We start from the raw sequence: 23,116 nt of genomic DNA on the forward strand, positions 1-23,116 counted from the left end.
CTATATGTGCACACTCGTACATGTCAGCCATTTACATGGGTTCTGGACACCTTCTGCAGCAGTTCCCAATGACTCCCTTTAGGCCTTAATGTCTAACACAATAAGACTAAATATATGCTGTTGAAGAAATAGATCCTTATAATAAACACAACTATCAAATGCATCATTGTAGAAAATGCCACCAAACTTAGTGTTACAACTCACTGTAACAACTCTGACAAGCTTGATAACCTTGTCAAATCTGCTTTTTAATACGATTCCAATGATCTAATATGTATTGTATGATACACTGTAACAATATGCTAATACTCCTGGTACATGACCTTAGTCATCAATAGTGGTGTTTTGAAAATAATAATAATGACGGCTCTTCAAACAGTACAATGTATTTTAGTGCATCAAAATGTTATCTGACATGCATCCATCTGTTAGTGTGTGATGACTCACATACGCCTTCTAATGTAAACTGTAGACAATGCTACCTTGGGACAGTACCTCCATGTTAATATAAACAAACATAAATATATATATATATATATATATATATATATATATATATATATATATATATATATATATATATATATCCCACTGATAAGACAGTGAGTTTCACAAATACTAATGGCCAGGTTTCTGCTGGATTTGTCCTTTATACCATCTTTAAATCAGGAACATAATCAAGGCATTATGCCAGAGAAGTGCTGTGTAAATGTGGCAGCTTATCATATCAAAGAACTGTACAAGATAAGAGAATACACTATAATTAAAAAGACAAAAGAAAGCAAAAAAATGGATGGAAGTTTTTTGTGTGTTCCAAAACTGTCCTCTCAGTTCCTGCTAAAGAGGTAAAGTGTTCAAAAAGGCAGTTGGGGTCTTTAAAAAGTCTCCCTCTTCATCAAGCTATTGCTTTTGCCTCAGGTAGGAATGCCTCCCAAAACTTTATGAGCTGGAATACAGTCAGCATGAGGAAAAAGAAAAAAAGACCATTAAACATTTTATCACAGCAAGAAGGTAGTTGTTTAATAGCCATGTTTGTTATCCTCATAAATAGAAAATATGTGACACAGTTAAATAATTACCCGTTGTTGAGACTGCAGCATTGTGTCCAGGTATTTCATTATCTGGCTCTTGAAGTCCTTGGCTTTCTCTTTCTGAAAAGACAAGTCACATCTCAAGCTAAAGCTAGCTGTAGGAATTTCTGGCAGAACTTCCCCTCCTTCCAAGGTCAGAAGAGCTGAAAACCCGCAACTTTATTGTGAAGACCAAATCACTGTAGCTTTCAGCTTTTATCAGGAGGAACAGTGGCCTAACATTAGTGTAGGGGACTGTTACCTGCTCTGTTCTCACATTGGTGTGAATTAGTGCAATCTGACATTATGTGACTTTGTTCTATGGAGCCGACAGGGTAAAGACTGTTCAATGTCTGATCTGACTCTATTGGACTATTTGGATTCTCCCATGCACCTCTGCAGAGAAATGTCTAGAAACACTCAAGGCTATAGTGCATGTTTGAATTGGTTATGCTGATGTCACAATAAAGTTGTTTGTGGTATTGGAAAAGTCATGCATGTCCACCAGGTCAAATATGTACAGTGGCACTCTTTATATTCAAACAGTGACAAAAAGAGAACTTGTGGTAAGACATTAAAAGAAACATTTCCCAGCTTACCTCAAATCTGAGAACCTCCTTGCGTACAGTCATGCCAATTCTGTCAAAATCTCTCTCGTATTGAGTAACCCTCGCCTCCCACTGACCACAGACAAGAGAAGAAAAACAAAGCAATTACCGTCACATGTTGCAATCCCAACAATATCAACGTTACAAAAGATTATATTTGTCAACTCTATTTATAAAGAATTACCAAATGCCTGTCAGATGTCGACTAAAAACAATGAAATGCATTTACACTCATCACAGTGAAATTCAAATGAAGCAATCAAGAGGTGACTGAAGCCCAGAGTTTCAATATTAATTCAAGGCGTTGAGCTTTAAGAATTTGTACAGGCTCAAAAGCAGTTGCCTAATAATCAGTTTAATTGACAAGCACACCAGTTTCATGAAATTCATGAAAAATTGAGGAAAGGTCAGGAATTTGATATCCATGGTGATGATGCAAGTGAAGGAGGCCATCATTGGGCTGAAAAAACAATAACAGCTTTAGGAGTGGAAAAACAACCAGAACTTTCCACAGAAGAAGGAATAAACTGGCGAGCTCCCACCACCAAAAGAATACAACACACAAAGTGAACTTAATCGCCGCTGGCTGAAGAGTGAGATGCCATCCCACAGCCGTGTGTGACCAAGCTGGTGAGCAGCATGAGGAGGAGGAGCCAGGCTGTTGTGGATGTGGTGTGGTTCTTCCACATGCTACTGAGGCCCCTGTTTGTTAGATGAATACAATTGGTAAATTGCCAATGTCTTGTTTCTTCATCCAATCCAAGAAACACCAAACAAGAGTCAATGGCAGAATAAGCTGTTTGGCATTGGTAGAGAAGATTTGGCAAGGTTTCATGGGTGCAACCCACATACTCAACTTTGCTGCTCAACCCACAAATGTGGCTCCACTAAAGGGGAAATAAACAAGCTTTCCAACGGTATAAGATTTATTACCAAGAAGCATTACTACAACAAAGAAATAATCCACCAAACACAAATTTCCTTACTTTTTGTGCTAAGTTAAGATTACTTTTTGATTCATGATTGGACTACGGTAGATGCATATTAATCAGTGTCAGAAAATAGTGAAAAACCACCTCCACGGTGCCATTATACAATTCTAAAATGTGTAATGCAGATCCATAAAATAATTTATGTTTATTTTGTCCCGGTTCCAACTCTCAGTTAAGCTACATGGATTTTGGTTTGTGGCTTTTTGCAAATTTACTGGTAAAAAAACTAAAGCAAAAAAAAAAAATAAATAAAAAATACTCTGATATCACCTCTACTCACAAGAAGCTGATCATTTAGTCCTTAGCATAAACTTATAGAACATTTGGAGAAGGTAGCTCTAAAATCAGAACCACATGACAAACCATTTTAAACAAAGGTCTTTTTGTTTGGTTTACTGTCAAACTAGACCTGATCAATGATCTGTTGCATTTGAAATTTTAAAACAAAATGAAAAACATTTAAAGCTAGTTTCTGTGTGTTTAGTGCTGCATTAACTGTGTGGTCACTGCCACTGTTACCTCAGTGATCTCTTCTTTGGCCTGCTGCAGTTTGTCGGGTTTGTTGGCCCACAGGAGCTTGGCCTCGGCCTCCCTCTTCTTTTGGAGAGTACTCTGAGCCTCCTGCCATCGCTGCCACGCCCGCATGCGCTGATCAAAACAGCCCTGTGGACATCCATGTTTAGATTAGAGAGCAGTAGTAGCAACACCTGATTTTTCCACAAAACAAAGAACAGAAAGTTTGTCTGCAGTAAAACTGTGACCTTGCACCATGTTTAAAGTTGGTTAAAGATTTAAGGTGAGCCCTAATTGCTGTCTTTAGTTTGCTCAAATGGTACAATTCAAAGTGAAAGCCATACATATTGCACCACTCACTTGCAGAACATTAAATGGCTCAATTGACACACTGGATTGTACATATATAAATTTTTCTGCACAAGTGATTCTGTCTCTCTTTTACTACAGTTTTAAGTTATTTACATTAAAAACGAATGACAAATATTCAAAAGATTACATTCAAAAGATGAAATACTCAAACCTTACTTTCTCTGCCCTTTTCCCCCTCATTTCCCTCAAGAAATGTACTTCTTCCTGTCAGTCTTATCATATCTACCATTCCGGTAGTGTAAGTAGCGAGCTTACCCGCACAGCACCCAGCAAGCGGATGTAGTCACTAAGCAGCTCTGCAAAGATGAAGAAGTCACTGGCTGCCTGCTCTTGATGCAGCTGCTCCATCTTGTCCTCCACCTCTGCCAGCTGAGAGAGGGCCCGTGACAGAGCTGTATTGTCCTCAGAATTCCCGAGCATGGCCAAACTTTTGGCAAACACTGCCGTGTTCCCGCATAGCTCTGGTGTTGAAGGAGGAAACAGAAAATACATTCAGACTACTTACGTCACATAAAAGACTAGACAGCTGGACTGAACCGTTTTCCTTCCTCAGATGCAACAATTTAATTTGATAAACTGTGCAAAGATAAGCACAAGTGAATAAAAGCAGGTGGAGCTCACCCTTCCTGTGATTGACGAGGGAGTCCACCACGATGTGAAGCTTCCTGAGCTGTTGCTCCTCATTCTCCACCTCCTGTAACTTGTCCTCAAACCACTGAGACCCAGAATAAATCACATCAACAACAACCTCATCATCGAGTATAGAATGGTAAATCTGTTTGTCTTGCCATAATTCAGACATTTCCACATCTTCTGTTGGCCCCACTGATCTATCAGGGTCTGTTCCTATCAATTCTTTGCCAAGTTTACATTTGGAGGTCAGATGTGTAATAGTATCTGAAAACTAAACACTTCACTCCAAGTGCCCTTACAGTGTCAGACTCATTCATCTTGATGGTCATCTTGTTGACAGCGTCTGATGCCTTATTGATCATTTTGAGGAACCCAGCTCCACTCAGCGCCTGAGTGTTCACGGCTCTGGGTAGCTGCACACAAACACACATGGTCAAAAAGTAAGAGTTCAAGTTACTTTGGCAAAATATCATCCTTAAGAATTCTACATTTAAAACTCAGCAACAACTAATTAACTGTTTGTCCACAACACATTGGTTTTATTCCTATTTTTTTATATCTCACATCTACTCACATCTTCTTTCTCCAAGAATTCACGCACATCAGGATCCTGTAGTAAAGATGGGTGACACACTACTCTTTGAAGATATCTATAAAAGGCAGAGTGGTGCTTGGATGAAGTGTGTGAAGCAGAAAAAAAAAAACAGATATCAAGTTAATAATGTCACTGCGTAAAACATGTATGGATCCACACCTCTCCAGAGCTGCTCTTCTCCTCTCCACAAACTCTACTGATGATGGGTCGTCCATCCCCACCTTCACTTTGGTCATTCCTGTTGGACCAAATAACGTGTCACACAAAAGGATTCACAAAAGTGCAAAATCCCAGGCTAAAAGAAAAGGCCTGGCACACACCTACGACACTTTTCTCTGGTGGTGGTGGAATGATGCATCCATGAAGCGACTGCTTGACTGAAAGCTTTTCATAAAGGCCCAGGAAGTCACTGAAGCGCCTCCTCACAGAGAAGACCTTACTCCTGAACATGGGCAGGGAAGTCTGGTGGAAGATACAGGGACAGAACATGACAAAGGCACAAGAGCAAGAGCTACTAAATAGCCATGAATTAACACAAGCTTGACTACATACCCTGGTGGATACTTTATAGGCCACATATGCATTCATGCCATCTCCTAAAGAGGACAAAAAACATCAAATATACATTCAAGAAAAGAATGAATTAAATAAAATCTCCAAAATGCTGACGATTGTATGATAATTATATGGCGCAATAATAAAAAGAGACTGACCGACTTTCTCTGGATTTGTGACTGCAACATCCACATCAAAACTGTCCTTGGCCTCTTCCTCCTCCAGCTGTAAGCAATAAGAAGACAGCAACAAAATTTATACTGTGAACACAAACAGTTCAAACATTTGGCTGCAGCAGACACATAACTTGGTGTTTACAGTGCAGGCAATCCAAAAGCATTCATGCTACTGAGCTTCTTACAAGTTCTTAGAAAGTTTAGCACGTACCTGCTCCAAGGAGGTGGGCTGCAAGGCTGCGGGGCTCGGAGTGAATGAGGAGGCATGCCGAGGACCAGAGAGCTCCTTCCGAGCAGAGCTGCCGGACTTTTCTGTGCCCAGCTCCAAGCGTGCCTCTGGAGAAAGAAAGCCTTTTCATTCATGTTCCAGATTTATTATAGACTGGCTGCCATTTCATGCTACAAAAAGGTTCATGAGCTCTATGATAGTTTCACATTTAAATTATCGTGGGCCCTCTTGGTCACCTGCAGCTTCTACAACAGTCAAACCTCTGACGGTGACTGACGATTAAACCAAGGTGGGAAAGCATGTATCTACTCATGACTGGATTTTCACGCCTGTTGCAGCCAAACTGTAACATTAATTAGCTGCATGCATGTTCAGTGTAACTTGGTGGAAAGAAAGATAATTGATAATACATCAAACTGCTCACAACAAGCTTCATGAATTTTGAGAGAGAATCGTGATTTCTGGAAAAAGACATTACTAGTTTCATTATATTGAAGAACAGGCAAACATCTCCAAAACTTCAAAATTTCAATCTTAATGTAACTCATAACCTGAAACACTGTAGTTTGCTTTGGCAAATTGTATGCACAGCTGCTTGTACTGATTCCAGCTGGCTCATCATCTGGATTTGGTATACAAGTGTAGCAGTGATGGAAATCCAGCAGATTATAAGGAGAGCAGCTCAGTGTGATACGTCTGGATTCCTTACCTTCATCTAACAAGATAAATCAAACCTCTGAGAGTATCACTGCATCATTTAGCTCTAAAGAAGTAGCGAGTGCTTTGGTCGGAGCCATAGACAGACATTTTAAAATATTAATGCACATTAATGCAGCAGAAGCAAAGATATCCAGATTTAAGTATGGGGCAACTGGAGTCAAGCTCCAAAAGCTCTGTAAGTTAATCATATGCTTTATTATGCTTCCTCTGCCCTGTAAATATCCACTTTAATATAAAGATGTAAAACATGCTCTGGTTCCAGCTTCTGTTAAGGTTTGCTGTTTATATCATTATAAACTGGATGCTCACTCTTGACAAAACAAGCACGTTTAAGAAGGTTTCTAAGGGCTTGATTATCTGCAAATATATTTTTCAATTAATCGCTTCAGGGGGTCTAAAATGATAAAAAAATAAAACTGTGCTTTATGCAACCAACTGTCCGAACCAGGGAGTAGTTCAGCTTTCTATCATATATGAGAAACAAAAGCACTGAATACTTACAACCTGCAACACCGCGTTTGACACCGTTTCTCTGAACTCTAAAAATCTGAGTTTAAACTGTGAAATAAAACTGAGTGGACTCCAGGACCCATAAGCAGAGTCCACAAAATAATTTGTTATAAATCACAGTATTGTGCTGTATCATTACATAATGCACACATTCCGATGATGTCCATTTACACGAGACATAATAAACATATTGTGACCACAGAAACTCCGACACGATAACAGCTCTGCCAGTTAGAAAATAACCGATCCTGCTGCTGTACAGCTCGACTTGTTGCCAAGCCCATCACCAACAATGTCAAGCCTCCTGCTCTCTGACGGGGACGGTTGCATTCTATCTCTCTCCCTGCCCTCCCCTATCACTCCTGCTTGCTGCTTGCTGTAAGAGCATCTCTTACACACTGTCCGAATAAGAATAAGATTAAGAAGCAACATGGATCTGGCAAACTGGGCCCTGAACACCAGTGAATGAATTTTCTTCACTATGAAATCGGGGAAAGGGGAGCCTGCGTGTCCGAGTGGAACAGACCCTGTTGGACACACCATCGATTCTTGGGGCTCATGGAGACCTGTGTGCCTCTCAGCGCTGGAGGCTGAGGACGTGGAAGACGTCTACATATTCGGCTATTTGGTAGCAGTATCTCTTCTGTTTGGGCTCGGAGGATACCTGATTTACCGGGAAATTAAGAAAATCTGGGCAGCAGTTCAACATTTGCTGGGGCTGCAGATCCAGGTGGATGGGCTATGCAGAGCCGTACAGACTCAGACTCACAGCCTGGTGGACCTGAGCCGTAAGCGGACGGGTAGTCCAGCTGAGAACGTGCTCGCAGGCGAGAGGGGTTAGATCTGGAGATAAGGTTCGGTTCTGCACGGCGAGGACAGTAACTAATGAATTTGGAATATTGGATTTACTGAATGGGTTCCCCAGTGAAACTGAAGGCTGTTGGAAAAAAACAAGCAACCTGTTCCAAAACAACATCTGCTTTATCAGGAATTCGGCTCCCTAGCCGGCCTTGGGCTGGTAATCATATCTCTCCGGGACAATGTGTGATGGTCGCTCTTCCCCTCAGCCCTCTCTGTGATTTGTGTGAGCTGGATCTGATGTACCACAGCTGCTGATGAACTTCCATCACTATCAGCGAACTGTTTTGGCTAGGAGCTGGCATCTGGCTCCACAATGCCCCCACCCTCTCGTCTCCGTCTGCATCCCCCTCCTGCCCCTCCCTTACCCACCATATTGCTATCCTGGCTTTAAATGTGCAAATATGCTTTGCTAAGGTGATTTTTTTGGACCCTGGTATGGTGCTCATTTTGAGCACCGCACCAGATGACTTTTTTTTAACCTAACTACCCCATGATGTGTGTTTGTTTTCCTTTTCCGGGGACTGATTGTAGCGGTGGTGCCAGTGAAAAACAGCAGCGGGTGCGGACACCCATCTCCCCTATGTTAGTCTTGTCTGTTTTTTTTCTCTGGATGGTTGTTCCGAACACAATTTCGTTATATTATGACAGATTGTCGTTATATAATTTGTTGTATAATGATTAATTTCGTTGAATGTATAATGACAATAAAGTTCTGTTCTATTCTAAAATAATCAAATCTGCGTTAGGGTCTCTAGCACCTGATTTATGAGATATTTTATGACCAGCAGCTTAACTTTTTATATTACAAGCAATTGATGTGGACTTATTAGTAAGGGAGGATCCATTAGGTGTCACTTTAAGAACTCTGTACCAGGTATGTCACCTTTAAACCCTTGCACACTGACGTGAGTTTTGTAACAGTGTTCTTGAGTTAAGGAAAAAATCATACCAGACCAAAATTATTGTTCTAAGCAGAGGCTAATTATACACTTACTGGCCACTTTGAGGTATGTTTCCTACAGCTTGTTGAATCTAAGCCACAAAGAATTAATCCAACCCAGTACTAGCAAGGTGTACCTAACAGAGATTTTGGTCCATCTGGTCCACTGATTGTGGTTGCTGCAGATTTGTCTGATGTGAATCTCCTGTTCCACCACATCCCATTGGTGCTCTACTGGATTGAGATGTGGTGACTGTGGATGTGATTTGAGTACAGTGAACTCATTATCATGTTCAAGAAACCGGTTTGAGGTGATCTGAACTTTCGTGACATGGTGTGTTATCCTGCTGGAAGCAGCCATCAGAAGATGAGTACACTGTGGTCATAAAGGGATGGACATGGTCAGCAACAATACTCTGGTAGGCTGTGGTGTTTAAACAGTGCTCAGTTGGTATCAAGGATCCCAAATTGTGGCAAGAAAATTTTGCACCACCGCTACCAGGCACATACAAGGCAGGATGGATGCATTTGTGTTGTTTACACCAAATTCTGACACTAACACCTGAATGTTGTGGCAGAAATTGATGTTTTTCAAATCTGCTATTGTCGAATTTTGGTGAACCCGTGAAAATTTTAGCCTCCTGTTCTTAGCTGACAGGAGCGGCACCCGGTGTGGTCTTCTGCTACTGTAGCTCATCTGCTTCAAGGTTTGACATGTTGTCCATTCAGAGACGCTCTTCCGCATAACTTTGTTGTACAGAATAGTTATTTGAGCTACTGTTGCCTTCCTATCAGCTCTGGTCACTCTCCTCTGACCTCTGGCATTAACAAGGCATTTTCTCCCAGAAAACTGCTGCTCACTGGATATTTTCTATTTTTTTTTTTGGACCATTCTCTATAAACCCCAGAGATGGTTGTGTGGGGAAAATCCCAGTAGATCAGCTGTTTCTGAAATACTCACACACACCCATAAAGTGTTCATAGTCCCTTAAATCAGCTTTCTTTCCCATTCTGATGTTCAGCTTGAACTTCAACAGGTCATCTTGACCATGCTGTGATATGCTTTTTAAAAACACACTTTATTATATTAATGCCATCTGAAACAGATAAATTGAACATGATGTGTAAGAGCTCCATAAAATGATGTAGCAGGACCTAATCTAAAAAATAAACCATCTGATAAGATCAAGCAGCCGTGAATGCTGCAGAGTCACGAGTGACGAGGGTGATCAAACCAGCAGAGGCTGTTAGCAGGAAAGTGTGTCCTCACCAGCAAACAGGTCGTTGTCATCGTCGGAGTGAACTCCGTTGGCCTTGGCCGTTGTGCTGCCGGCCTCCTCCTCCTCCTCCTCACTGAATAGATCTGGAGGCTCCTCGCTGACGCGGTCGGGCTGAGAAACTCCTCGGCTCACAGAAACAGGGTTACTCTGCAGACAAACACCACAGAGACGTTACAGCCTGCTGACCGTTAGAACAGAAGCAGATAAGCAGGGTGGATCCGTGTCACCAGCAAAGCCCACCAATTTATCATTTTTAGAGAGGGAATAAATAAAAAGTAAAGAGGGGCTCGGCCGTTTACCAAAACATCGTTTAAATTAACAGTTAAGCAACAGATACAGACCGAACAATACAAAAACAAAGCTAAAAACCTACTACTTAGTAATAAACGAGGCCCAGTTCCAATTCTCAGCCAATTACCAGATACCTTTGCAGATCACTTTCGCTGCTTCCAAAGAAAACCTGCCCCATTTCTCGCCTGTCTGCCCGAGGTTCGGTTTTTCAGGATTTCGTGAGTGCAGCTCAGCTCAGATAAAGAAGCTGACTTCCTGCCTCTGACTTTAATGCAAACCCAAAAACACACGTCAGTTTGTTACCAGTGTCAGCGAAGCGGGAACGTACGTTACTAACAAAGATGTCCTCGCCCTCGTCGCTGTCCGCGTCTGCCATGTCAGACAGTCCCGGCTCTGGCTCCTCTGCTGCGGGGAAAGGAGGTGGGTTCCGATCCGAGCTGGCCGCCATATTCCCTGTTGTTAGAACGACTGGCGTCCCGGAAGTGGAGGGGTGTGAGGGAAGACGGGGGAGAGAGGGGTGTTAACGGCTGCAGCGACACCTGCCGGTCACTTCCCCGCATTACAGCCTCCAAAAATATTGATAAAAATAAAACACGGTTATGTATGCCTAAGTCCTTAGATATTTTTTAAATCTTGACAAATCTTGTGATGTGGGCAGCACAGTGGTGCGGTGGTTAGCACTGCTGCCTCACAGTTACAATACCATTTGGAAGGCCTGAGTTCCACCTTGACCTGGGTCTCTCTGTGTGTGTGTGTGTGTGTGTGTGTGTGGAGTTTGCATATTCTCCCCACTACTCCGGTTTCCTTCCACAGTCCAAAGGCATGCACTTACTGGGGTTAGGTTAATTGGCTACTCTAAATTGCCCATAGGTATGAATGTGAGTGTGGATGGTTGTCTGTCTCTGTGTGTTAGCCCTGCAACAGGCTGGTGACCTGTACAGGGTGTACCCTGCCTCTAGACCTATGTCAGCTGGGATAGGCTCCAGCCCCCCCCTCCCCGCGACCCTGAACAGAATAAGCGGAAGTGAATGGATGGATGGACTGATGTGATGTCAGAGGTTTAACTTAAAAACAAAAAAGTCCTACTTGTCACTCTATAAACAAATCATTGTTACCTAATCTGGAACCTTTAATTCTGACTGTACCCATTTAAAGGTGTTAGTAGGAGTGTACTTACCGTGGGACAGATCTACTGATGATAAAATGTCAGTTTTATGTGACTTAATTCAAATAACATGAAGGTTGGGTGTTAATGCAGAACTGTTGCATTAGACTGCTTTGGTAGTAGTAAAGTAGCAGCAGGATACTGTCAGGCAAATGGTGATGTATTGCAATTCAGTGTTTCTAATAGGCCTATACTGTATAATATGAATATATAATACTAAGTTATGTGGTACGAGATGATCAGACTTCTTGGTTAAATGCACAAAAAGTTAAGATATCATGATTTACTATTTATTTTTAGCCTATATATATTTTCTTTTTTGCGTATTATTTTTCCATATTTGTCTTTGCTAGATCTTAATATCCCAGAATACATAGTTTATGTACACTGTTATGAATATTTTTAATACTGGATTTGCAAGCTTGGACTGATCTGTTCTCTCAGCTGTCAGAACTATTTTGTTGAAATCTTTTTTAAAGGCAGTAAATCTGAGGGAGAAGTTAGTTTTGATTCACTTTTTGGCTGTGACTGCTGCCGTAAAGACAGCAACGTTTAAACACAGAACCACGAATAAGATTAGACTGGTTTTATAAGTAAAGTCCACAGCTTTAAAAGTGAGAAATGGCGCAGTCATGAAATGGCCATGTGACTGCTTCGATAGAAATCAGCTGACCCTACATCCAGAATAACATGACGTCCACAGACATAAGTATTTTTGTCACGCATACATAGATTCAGGGTTACATTTCATGTGCAGGTGTGTCACGCCTCATCAGATATTAACTGTGAATAAAAAAACAGATATTTCCCTTTTTTTGTCCCATCATGTTGCGAGGTGAACCCCTCTCATAATAACCACATGATAGCAGAGTACAAACCGACACAAGCCGATTTCTCCCCAGATATTCTTCATTTAATAAAGACCACACCATACCATATTTTGACATCATTATTTAATCAGAGGTGTGGTGGTTTACACTGTTGCCTCCCAGTAAGAAGGTGTGGGTTCAAACCCACCTCAGCCGGGGCCTTTGTGTGTAGTTTGCATGTTTTTGTGGGTTTCCTCCTACAGATTTGAATAGTTCAGTGGGGCTTCAGTGCTCACTGCCAGAGCTGTGTGCTCCAAATGGCCATATTTTAAAGTATTAGCTTTCTTTAACATCAAACATAACCAAGAGTAGGAAAAAAAAAACTGAAACCAGATCAGAGCTGCGTGAATCCTCAATTTCTGGCTCATAGGAATTACCACAAAGTGCTGACATCTGAAACATCGGCTGAGTTCAACATGAGCATCCAGAAAATTATGAAAAGCCTAACAGTTCCCCTTTAAGTGTTCTGATGATAATTTAATTTCAATAATTTATCCAAAATGCAGCATTTGAGTGAGTTCAAGAGGCTTTAATTCACCGACTGCGTGAAGCCCTTGAGTGCTTTAAAAGGAATCTGAGTGCTTTAAATCAAACTGAAACAGCAATCCTTGACTCCCCCCATTTTGTTTGAATAAAATAATAAAATATAGCCCAAGGTTAGAGACTCTCACGTGTTTATGTACACACCAGAGATGAATGAATGCCACGTTACCTGTTGGGCGTCATGTTTGGCAAAAAGAAGACGAGCAGACACATTTACTTTGTTAGTATTCATAATTGTTTGTATACACAATGTATAGGAGCACCAATAAAAAAAACATCTTTTTTTTTTTTTCCCAAACATTTTTCCAACATTTTTTAAAAAGCCACAGATTTTTTTTTTTTGTTGTTTCTACAGAAAGCAAAGAAAGCTCTGTACATGAACAAGCAACGACAGAATTCCTCATGGCGAGCTGCGGAGTAAAACACCTGGCTGCTCAATTCATATCATCTCTGAAGCAAAAACAAAACAAAACAAAAATTAATAATAATAATAATAATAATAATAATAATAATAAACATGAAAAACAAGACCAGCTGCCTGCTGCTTACCTAGGACACTACGTTACACAAACAGCTTTCGATATTTAAAACACAAGATATGTAAGAAATGTACTTTCCAAAAATTGTGAAAAAGTGCAATACAGGTTCAACTGTTTACAACTCAATAGATTATTTCCCAAATGGAGTCCGTTCCTTTTTCTCCCCCCCACCCCCCTTTTTGTTACCTCCCTCCTCCTCCCCCCCCTCACAAAAACTTGTTTCTTGTTTGTATCCATAGTAAAAATCTCTTACAGTTATACTGACATTCATGACGATGTACATTTATGAGAAACATGGTATTCACAAAAGTAGAGCAAATTACTATGATCGCAAAATGACAAGTTTCTTTGGGTAAGAGGGTAATGAAAAACTAGTTTCTTTTTTTCCTTCTTTTTTTTTCCTTTTTTAAACTGGATTTGTGTCGAGAACAAGCTGCTTCTTTTTTCTTCATACAAAACTTGTCATGTAAAAAGTAAAAAAAAAAAAAAAAAATCTGGGAGTCCCCTTCAAAAGGCCAACATCTTTGCATCTGGTAACTTTTGTAAAAGAACCACGGTGCTGGAAAACAGCAAACACACTCCGCCGAGGGCAAGCGTGGGAGGAGGGGGGCGCGCGCACACACACACACACACACACACGCACATGTGTGGTTCAGCAGTACAGATGCCTGAAACCAAATATTGGTTTTCAGAGAATGACACACCCATTCACCTTAACTTCTCGTATAAAACGCAACTCTATTGTACTTGATTGATGTTTATTGATTTATCTTTATTTAGGAGGGGTGGGGATCAGCGCCCCGAGTCCTTGGTACCCCTGACCCGCGAGGAGATACTGTCAAGTCCCACTGAACGATGAAGCTGCCGACGATGACAGCTGAGTTACATCCATGCGGAGCCGAGTCGTCTCCGACATACAAACACGTTGGTAAGGCTTTTAAAACGGAGCTCCCACAACAAACCAAAGATGGGAAAACATTTTAATGTACAAAGGGGGCAACGCAATGCCAGAGAAGAATGTACTGTAGAAACGCACCAGGTCTCTCTCCCCTGCTGATATGAAAACTGAGCTTCAGGACTAATTTTGTTCTTCCACTTTCATCCCAAATAATAATAATGAAGTGACGGGAAACATAAAAAAAAAATGAGGCAGTTTAAAAAAAAAAACAAACAAACAAAAACCATATGTACATGTTTATAAGGATATTTATGTAAAAAATAATACAATAACATAAAAAACAATAAAAAGTCATGGCACAACATATGACACGTGTGGGTAAAAGTGGGTAAAAAAAAAATTTATGAATAATGTAAGGTTGTAAAGGGGGGGGGGCTGAAATCCCATGTTCACTTCACTGAAACGGTCCAATAGATATACAAAATGCACAAAGAAAACACTAATCAAACAAACACTGTGTGTAGACTGTGCCGCATGAGCACCAACATCAAAACCAGCATATTTTTGGACTTGACACTGAATCGACCGTCTCAAAAGTGAGTGTTCGGCACCAAAAAAACCCCCAAAACAAACAAAAAAAGAACCTACCATTTTTGCTGAGGAAAAAAAAAAAATTCACAATCTTCCGGTTGAAAGCGACCAATGTTTTTCTTGTTTTTTTTCCTTTTAAAGTTCATAGTCTCTGAGAATGGTTCTTCATATAAAGATGAAGTGTCTCACTTTTTCTTCCCTATCATGGCGATCTCCTTCCTGAGACTGAGCAAGGTAAGCCGAAAAAAGTTCCTACATTTCAGTCTGGAAGTTTGTTTTTCTCTGGAGGGGAGACGTGAGAGTTTTCGTGGGCACAAGAAGCCATTTTGTGTCCAGCAGCCTCTGGCTCCAAAAGGGATTTTTTTTTTTGTTTTTATTTTTTTGTTTGGTTATGTTTATTTGACTTCAGAATGTGTGTCTTTTCTGTATGTGTGTATGTGTGTATACGTGTGTGTGGTGGACAGGGAAAATGTGTGTGTGTTTTGGTGCGAGTGCATGCTCATGGCGCCGTGGTGATGGCGTTCAGGTCCTTCATCAGGCCCTCGAGATGGGCCATCTCCTCGGTCAGCTCGTCGGGCTCGTAGCTCTGAGGGAGAGGAACAGGGTTACTGCGAGGGGCGGGAGAGGGGCAGGGGGGGAGGGAGGCAAGCACCTGGAAGGAGGGAAGGAAGAGAGCAGAGGAAAGGAGAGGAGGAAAGGGTCAGTCAGGGATCTTTCACAGAGGACGGGAGGGGGGGGGGGGGGGGGGGTTGGCAGAGGGGTCGTATGGGTGCAGTGAGGCGAGCTTGGGAGGGGATGGATCAATGGAACTGAAGGGTCATAAAAGGACAAAAAGGCAGCAGACGAAAGCAAAACATCGAGAAAAAAACAAATAAAGAGAAGCCGACACCAACACACGGTCAACAGCCAATCGACCAAGAGAACAGATTCAATGGCAAAAATAAAAATCATTCCAGTTATGGGGTTTTTGTTAAGATCGGTAGTTAAAAGTTAAATGAAATGACCAAAGGGCAGCCGACAACGCCACGAAAAAATGGTGAGATTGAAGTTGGAAAGAATAAAAAAAAAAAAAGAGAGAAAGAACAAACAGAAAATGTGGTTAAAACCAATGTCCTGCTGAAAGTAACTGTATCATCCAGTGCCCAAAGAAAGCCTGACATGGATTTGGAAGGAATGTGGGACTGGTATCATTAAAAAAAACAAAAACAAAAAAAACCCCACTGGATTAATATTAAGGCAGTCAGACTGCATTACTACAAGCAGCCAGTGTGGGGCGCTGTACTCACGCTGTCTACATCTTCGAGCATCTTGCTGGTCTCTGGCACATCAGAGATGTTGGGCACGGTGACCGCCATCGGTGTTCGCGTCCTTCCTAGTGTTCCAATGGAGGCTGTTTTCACAACGTGCGGGTGAGTGGGAGGCCCTGCATGAGGAAAGGTCACACAAAAATACTACATTCAGCGAACGCAGCACACACCTGCATTTTGAAATGGACAAAGGTCTTCTTTAACTGGTTATTGAACTGGTCTAGTGTTAAAAGCATTTTTCAGCCCTCAGGAGGAGTCGAGAATAAAGGGTATTCTGACCCGACTCCAGTTTAACTTGGTGGGTGTTTGATTTGAGGGCTCACCAGTCTGAGCGAGAAGGGGAGTGCTGGGCAGGGCAGGCGACTCGTATGATGGATGGCTGGAGGCTGGGATAGCAGGAACGGCGAAGCTCTTGAGTGGGTGGGCGTGGGCATGTGGGTGAGCTGAGCGGAGCGGGGGCAGGTTGCTGGAGTAGCTAGGCTCCTCCTCTGTGGTGGTGGAGCCGTGGTAGCTGCCCTCAGGGTCAGCCAGGATCTCTGAGGGGCAGGAGGCTTGGGAGGAGGCGGTGGCGGGAGGGGCGGGCTCAGAGCTGGGGGTGTTCCTCACCGACTCTGGAGAGGAGGCAGCGGATGGGGACAATGAGGTGGAGGGTTTACAGGATTAAAACTTGTACTGGCATGCCAGTGACTGCCAACCAGCTTCGTATAGTCTTCACGGACTGTAATGCAAGTGAATATTTAATATTTCTGATCTTTAAAACTTGTGATATAGAATGGCCTTTTTTTAAAAACTCAAGTTTAAACCATAATTGATTCAACTGGTCAGGAGAAAGTTGTCAATAAAATGCCATAATTAATAATTAAAGCTGGAAGTTGAGCCTTTAGTTATTGATTTCAGTCTGTCAAATGTGAACATTTGTCATTCATATATCTGTTTGTGAGTGTGTACATGAGAAACCTGGCTATTTGTCACCCTATAAATATATAAACATCAGTACAATTCTGGGTATAGCTTATCTCAGCCCCTCTAGCAAGAGACGGAAACCAGAATATGGTGTTTACATCTCACAGTATCCCAATTTCTATTGCAATAACATATCCAGGTTCCTCAAAACTAGAATAAGAGCATGTAAACACCAACACTGATTTCAGGTTTACCATAAATATTCCATATTCCATAAATAAGTAAAACTCTTTTTTTTTTTTTTCAAAAAGTAGTTCAGTATAGCTTCATTTTGAAAAGTCCATTTTTTCTTTTAAAAACTTAAGACTATTTAAAAGTGCACAAACTGCTCAAAAGCTCGAGTGTTAAAATGGCATAAAAGTCAAACACATCTTGACATTCCCGAACCTGCAACTTTATAAGTGACTTTAGGTCAGTTGAATAATCAGCAGTTCAGCCCTCAACTTTTGTTGCCCTGTAATTCGTTGACATATCTGACTGCATTCCATAGGAAAAGGTTCATTATGGTAAAGAGCACAGCCAACATATTCAGAAAGCAGGGAGAGTGGTTAGTATCACTATGGAGAACTCAAATAAGATGGCAGCGGCATATGAATGACAAATCTGAGAGTGAATATGGGCCCAGGTAAGACTGCGTCTGTCCTCCTTCTTACTCCTGCTATCCAGCAGGGGGCAGCGTCTCACCTGTAGAGTCCACCCTGTCTAGATGAGAGATGGGGGTGGTGCAGGTGTGCGGGCGTGGGTGCCCGCTGCCCTGGTGGTAGAGGTAGCTGCGTGTCGGCGACGACAGGCTGCCCAAGTGATAATAGTGGTGATGGTTATCGAGGGAATGGATGGGGTGAGCGCTAATCACGGCTGTGAATGGAAATGGACATGTATACACGAACACACAAACACAACAAGATGTTTAACCAACTGATGAAGATGATGATGATGAGATACACACATGCAGTTCTCTGTAACAAACACACTTCAATATTCTCTGTCAGCTCAGTAACCATAAAAAAATTCATTAACATGTCATGAGAAGCATGAAATGGAGTTGTTTTCCTAATTAGACAACCACGAGGAACATTTGTCAAATTGTTGAAGAGCCTGTGTGCTCCAGGTTAATATTTTTCAGTGAAGAGTTTCCAAATCGACTGCTTGCTTTGTACGGATTACTATAAGCGCATTTATAACATACAGACTTGTGCACAAACACACACACACACACACATACACACACTTACGCTGAGGCGGCTGCGCATCAAAAGGCATCATCATTTTAGGCCGCATCCCTCGTCGGCCTGCTAGTGTAGACATGCTGTCCTCTGATTCGTGGCCTAAAAGGTACGGTGGACACCAGCCAATCAGAAAGAGCTGCTACTCTATCGATTGCTTTTTTTTCCCTTTTGTTAACGATCCGTCTGTAGATCTCAGGATCCTTAATCAATGCTCTAATTGGGTTTTGATTGTATCTTTAAATGTCACAGTTACACAGAGTAGCTTTACCCTACCTGCAGAAAGCTGCATCATGTTGAGTAATGGGCGTCATGTACCATGTATGAAAAGCATGAAATGTTTTGCATGATAATCACAGGAAAACAACAATAAGACAGGTGTTGACTCATGAAACAAAACTAGCATCTGAAACTCTCCAGGACTTCTCCAGCATGCTCCTGAAAGCAAACCTGAGTTTATTAGCTCATCCTTGCCTGAAAAATCACTGGTTTTCTTAGTCACACTCCTAAAATGTAGTTCCCTGTGTGCAGCCAATCTCAAGACGATTACTCAGTGTTATTATGCATGTAAGCTCAGGCAGCAAGGGTGGCATTTGACTTTGATCTTTTTCCCCAAAACATCATATTTTAAGTTCTCTCCCCTTGGGCGAGACTGACCACGGTAGGAGTTGCGCCTCTGCTGCAGGTGGGGGTTGCTTTCCAATCCGCTGTCAGCGGGGGTGATGTCCTGTGAGGTGCGCGGGATGGGGGTTTCAGTCATGACTGGGTTGGGCTCTGGCGACTTGTCCATGGGTTTAAGCTCCAGCCTCTCGTGGTGAATCCAAAGATCAGGTGGCTTCAGGTCTTTGGAGTTTCCCTTGTATTTGTGGGAGCCGTTAGAGGACTTTGAGGCAGCCCGCTTTCTGCAGGAGAGAACAAAACTATTAGCAACAGTGGCAAAACAGCCAAACTACAAAGAAGAAGAGACACTGGAGGGAGAAGATCTGTATCAGAAAGGAGCACTGAGAAAAAAAAAAAAAAGAGGACACCGAATGTAAAAGTGTGACAGTGAGTCTTACTTTTTTTGGTGGGACGTGGTGCGCCGTGTGCACAGGAAGGCCCCCACTACCACCACTATGATGGTGAAGGCTCCCACTGAGATGATTATGACAATGACCAGGATGTGATTTTCCCCATCTTTAATTCCTCGGCAAGAGGAAAAACAGGGTTAGAATACAAGTCTAAGTGCAACAAAATAATGTGACTATAATATGGGCCAAGTAAATAAATCAGCTGTTCAGTTCATTTGTGCCAAAGTTCTTTGCTTTCCAATTTAAACATCAAATACAAGGTCAAAATAGATGCATTTAATTTATAATGGACAAATATGAGTAAAACCTATAGTTACTTATACATCATCCTGAGATGTACTTAGCCACCTTCGAGTGTTAACGCATTCACACTTTATGTATGCAAGATGGATTTTATGATCCTATTAGCCTTACAACACTTTTGGGAAACAGTGCCCAGGTTGACTGTAGTGTCTGACTGACAGCATGACAACTGAACAGGACCATTAAATAAGGCAGGAGGAATTATAATCTTACTAGGTGGAACGGGGTCCCGTGGAGGTTGGCTTCCTGAAAGTCCCGGCTTTGGTGGAAGATTTGAGGCTGATTCAAAATAGGGGGGAAAAAAAAGTGATTTTAACACTTTTTAACACTATCAGATCTTCATGAGATACACTGTTACCTAAAAACCTTTACAAGCACAAGAAGATTTTGCCAGTCATGCAGCTTAATTTTTTTTTTTTAAACCAGCCCAGAAGATGGAAATCCTTGGAAAAAGAGACACATTAGGGGGTGCAGTCCAGCAGTGATAAAGTGTGGAGAGCGAGTTTACCTTGGTCATTAGCCATTTTGTCAGAGGACTCAGCTTAACAGGCCAAAGGAGAGCAGAGTGGGAGAGACAATAAAAAGCAAAAAACTGGTTAGCTGGAAACAGCAGCAAGGGAGACAGAACTAAAGTGAGAGATGGGGATTGTGAGGAGGAGGAGGAGGAGGAGGAGGAGGAGGAGGAGGAGGAGGAGGAGGAGGAGAGGGGCAGAACTAAAAGAATGAAAAGTAGTGAGAAAACTAAACAGCAGCCAAACAGAGCATGCAAAAGATACAACCAGGCTGATATGTAGAGCAAAGCATCTAAATTAAAAAAAAAAAAAAACATCTAAATAAAAAAAAAAAACAAAGAAAAACAACATATACTGATATTAAAACAAACACTAATACCTTCCTACAGTCGACACACCTGGCTTTTATGTCCTAAAATATTATTCAATAACTAAACAGTCCTTAAAAAGAATGGAGGCTTATTAAATATATTCAGCTAAAACTCAAATCAGTTGTAAGAAGCAGCACCAAAAGGAACCTAAAATATCCTTTTACATTTGGACTCATACATGGGTCATCCCAAACAAATCAAAAAGGCTTGAAAGGCATTCCTGTCTTAGCTCTCCAGTTTGGCACATCAGCAGAACTGTTCAAAAGTGTTTGGAAGTGTTTAAGCCAGGTCTGGAACATCAATGTTTCAGGAAAAATACACCTGTGATGTATTATCACATCACATAAATCAGCTGGTGCAATTTGAGGAAAGTCACCGTGTCAGTGAAATCAGTGGTTGATTTCTGGACACCCGAGGGCAGGATAACTCTACGACTAACCCAAAGCCCTGACATACAGTCAGGGGAAATAATGATCTGATTCCTTGCTGAATTTCTAAGTTTGCTCACTTCCAAAGAAATGAACTAGTCTCTAGTTGGTCACCAGGTTTGCACACCCAAGGCCCACTCCTCATGAGGATGATCATGAGAAAGATGGTGGATCAGAAAATGCTGAGCATTTCCCAAAGAACTCCATCCCCACAGTCAAGCACGGAGGTGGAAACATTATGCTTCGGGGCTGTTTTTCTGCTAAGGATACACAACTTCACCAGCATTGAGGGGCCAATGGACGGGGCCATGTACCATAAAATCCCTCAGCCAGAACACCGAAGATGTTTTTTTTTCCTCACTCATCCTTATATGTTTCCGTCTTTTTGATGGCAGCGCCTCCAGAAGGGGGCAGCATGGCCACAGTTCACCTATCTCCTCATGTTTGTTTGTTTGTCTTCTTGGATGGATGTTCTGTTAACTGTAATTTCCCCATTGTGGGATCAATAAAGTATCAATCTATCAATCTATCTATCTAAGATGGCTCATGGATGGATCTTCGAGCATCACAATGACCCAAAACATACCACCAAGGCAACAAAGGAGTGGCTAATGAAGAAGCACATTAAGGTCATGGAGTGACCTAGCCAGTCTCCAGACCACAATCCTATAGAAAATCCATGAAGGGAGCTGAAGCTTCCAGTTACCAAGCAGCAGCCAAGAAACCCAAAGGATTCAGAGAGTTTATGTAGAGAGAAGTGGACCAAAATCCCTCTTGAAGTGCACAAACCTGGTGACCAACTACAAGTCATCTATTCATCAAATACTTATTTTGGTTGATATTCTGTCTCTCTCCATTAAAATGAAACTACCATAAAAATTACAGACTGTTCATTTCTTTGCAAGTGAGCAAACTTACAGATTCAGCAGATCAAATAATTGATATCCCCCACTGTATCAGCAGCTATGGAAGCTGTTTTATTGTGTATAATGTGTTAAGCAAGAGCTGCCTATTCACACCATCCAGCTTATGCATATATAAAGCTACCTGATGAATAAACATCTCACAGTCATCATCTTTTTGTTAGAGCTAAAACTCCCATATACAAAAAAAGGTGGCTTTAGTTGCCGGATTTTTGACTTTCTTGAACAATTAGTCTGTAAATTATGTTATATGAACAATATTTATCATATAAACATACTTTTTGGAGTGCGGAACTGCACAGCCTCAGACATGGGGCCCATGCCCTTTGAGTTTCGGGCCTGAATCTTGAAGTAGTAGGTGGTGTCCAGCGTTAGCTCCTGGATCTGGTGAGTCAGACGATTACCCACCACTGGTTCAATAACCCAGTCGTGGACCTCAGCGTTTACATCTGTGCTGTAGTAGATGATGTATCCTACAAAGGGAGACAGCAAAAACAGTGAGCAACTGTTTAAAATGTAGTTTTATTCTGTGCAAAGTAAGATCAGTGATATTGGTTTTATGCTTCAGAGCCTAACGGGACAAAGGGCATTAACACAAACATTTCAGTCTTCAGTGCAGTGATTAGACATTTCACACACATATTTCACTCTCTGTAGATCAATTCTTCACTTAAATGGGACTCCATTAGTACAGAGATTCTACAAACAGGTTGAAATGGTCAAAATAATAAGTCGTGAGAAATCTGTGAGAAAGAAAACCGAGGCTTTGGGACTCACCAGTGATTTTTCCATTGGCCTCAGAGGGAGGCTGCCAGTTGACAATTATGGTGCGGGGTTTGTTCTCTTTGCTCACCACAGTCACATCCTTCGGGGCGGAGCTGGGAGCTGTGACAGAGATGGAGACAAGACATTGATGAGAAGGTTGAATCAAGGTTAAAGTTGGCACGTGTTTTAACTACTAAACTTCACTACAAGATATGGGTAAAATATGTCAAGTTCCTATGCTTATATGTTCCTGTGTACTAAAAAGCAAGAATTTTCAGCGCTATATGTGTATGTAGGAGTA

The 23,116-nt window shown here is 41.7% G+C and overlaps 2 protein-coding genes across 2 annotated transcripts in view; both read right to left on the reverse strand.

Moving 5' to 3' along the window:
• Window positions 1–584: 584 nt before the first annotated feature.
• Window positions 585–10,855, reverse strand: LOC115778196 (sorting nexin-1). The gene is made up of 15 exons (XM_030726253.1): window positions 10,674–10,855; window positions 10,045–10,201; window positions 5,726–5,850; window positions 5,497–5,563; window positions 5,336–5,379; window positions 5,104–5,245; window positions 4,943–5,021; window positions 4,763–4,838; window positions 4,488–4,601; window positions 4,177–4,270; window positions 3,811–4,016; window positions 3,190–3,333; window positions 1,670–1,750; window positions 1,080–1,151; window positions 585–946 (listed from the first exon to the last, which is right to left on the reverse strand). The coding sequence occupies exons 1-15, from the start codon at window positions 10,791–10,793 to the stop codon at window positions 896–898; spliced, it is 1,572 nt and encodes a 523-aa protein (XP_030582113.1). The 5' UTR covers window positions 10,794–10,855; the 3' UTR covers window positions 585–895.
• Window positions 10,856–13,134: 2,279 nt separating this feature from the next.
• Window positions 13,135–23,116, reverse strand: part of neo1a (neogenin 1a) — a 157,422-nt gene continuing 147,440 nt past the window's right edge. The window contains 11 exon segments of the mRNA XM_030724466.1: window positions 13,135–15,536; window positions 16,237–16,373; window positions 16,581–16,868; window positions 17,905–18,075; window positions 18,453–18,545; window positions 19,101–19,345; window positions 19,502–19,628; window positions 20,030–20,095; window positions 20,325–20,357; window positions 22,329–22,523; window positions 22,828–22,935. Of these exon segments, the coding sequence (XP_030580326.1) occupies window positions 15,450–15,536; window positions 16,237–16,373; window positions 16,581–16,868; window positions 17,905–18,075; window positions 18,453–18,545; window positions 19,101–19,345; window positions 19,502–19,628; window positions 20,030–20,095; window positions 20,325–20,357; window positions 22,329–22,523; window positions 22,828–22,935 (1,550 nt within the window). The 3' untranslated portion in view covers window positions 13,135–15,449.

Source organism: Archocentrus centrarchus, chromosome 3 (genome assembly GCF_007364275.1).
Source record: "Archocentrus centrarchus isolate MPI-CPG fArcCen1 chromosome 3, fArcCen1, whole genome shotgun sequence".
Lineage (NCBI taxonomy): Eukaryota > Metazoa > Chordata > Actinopteri > Cichliformes > Cichlidae > Archocentrus > Archocentrus centrarchus.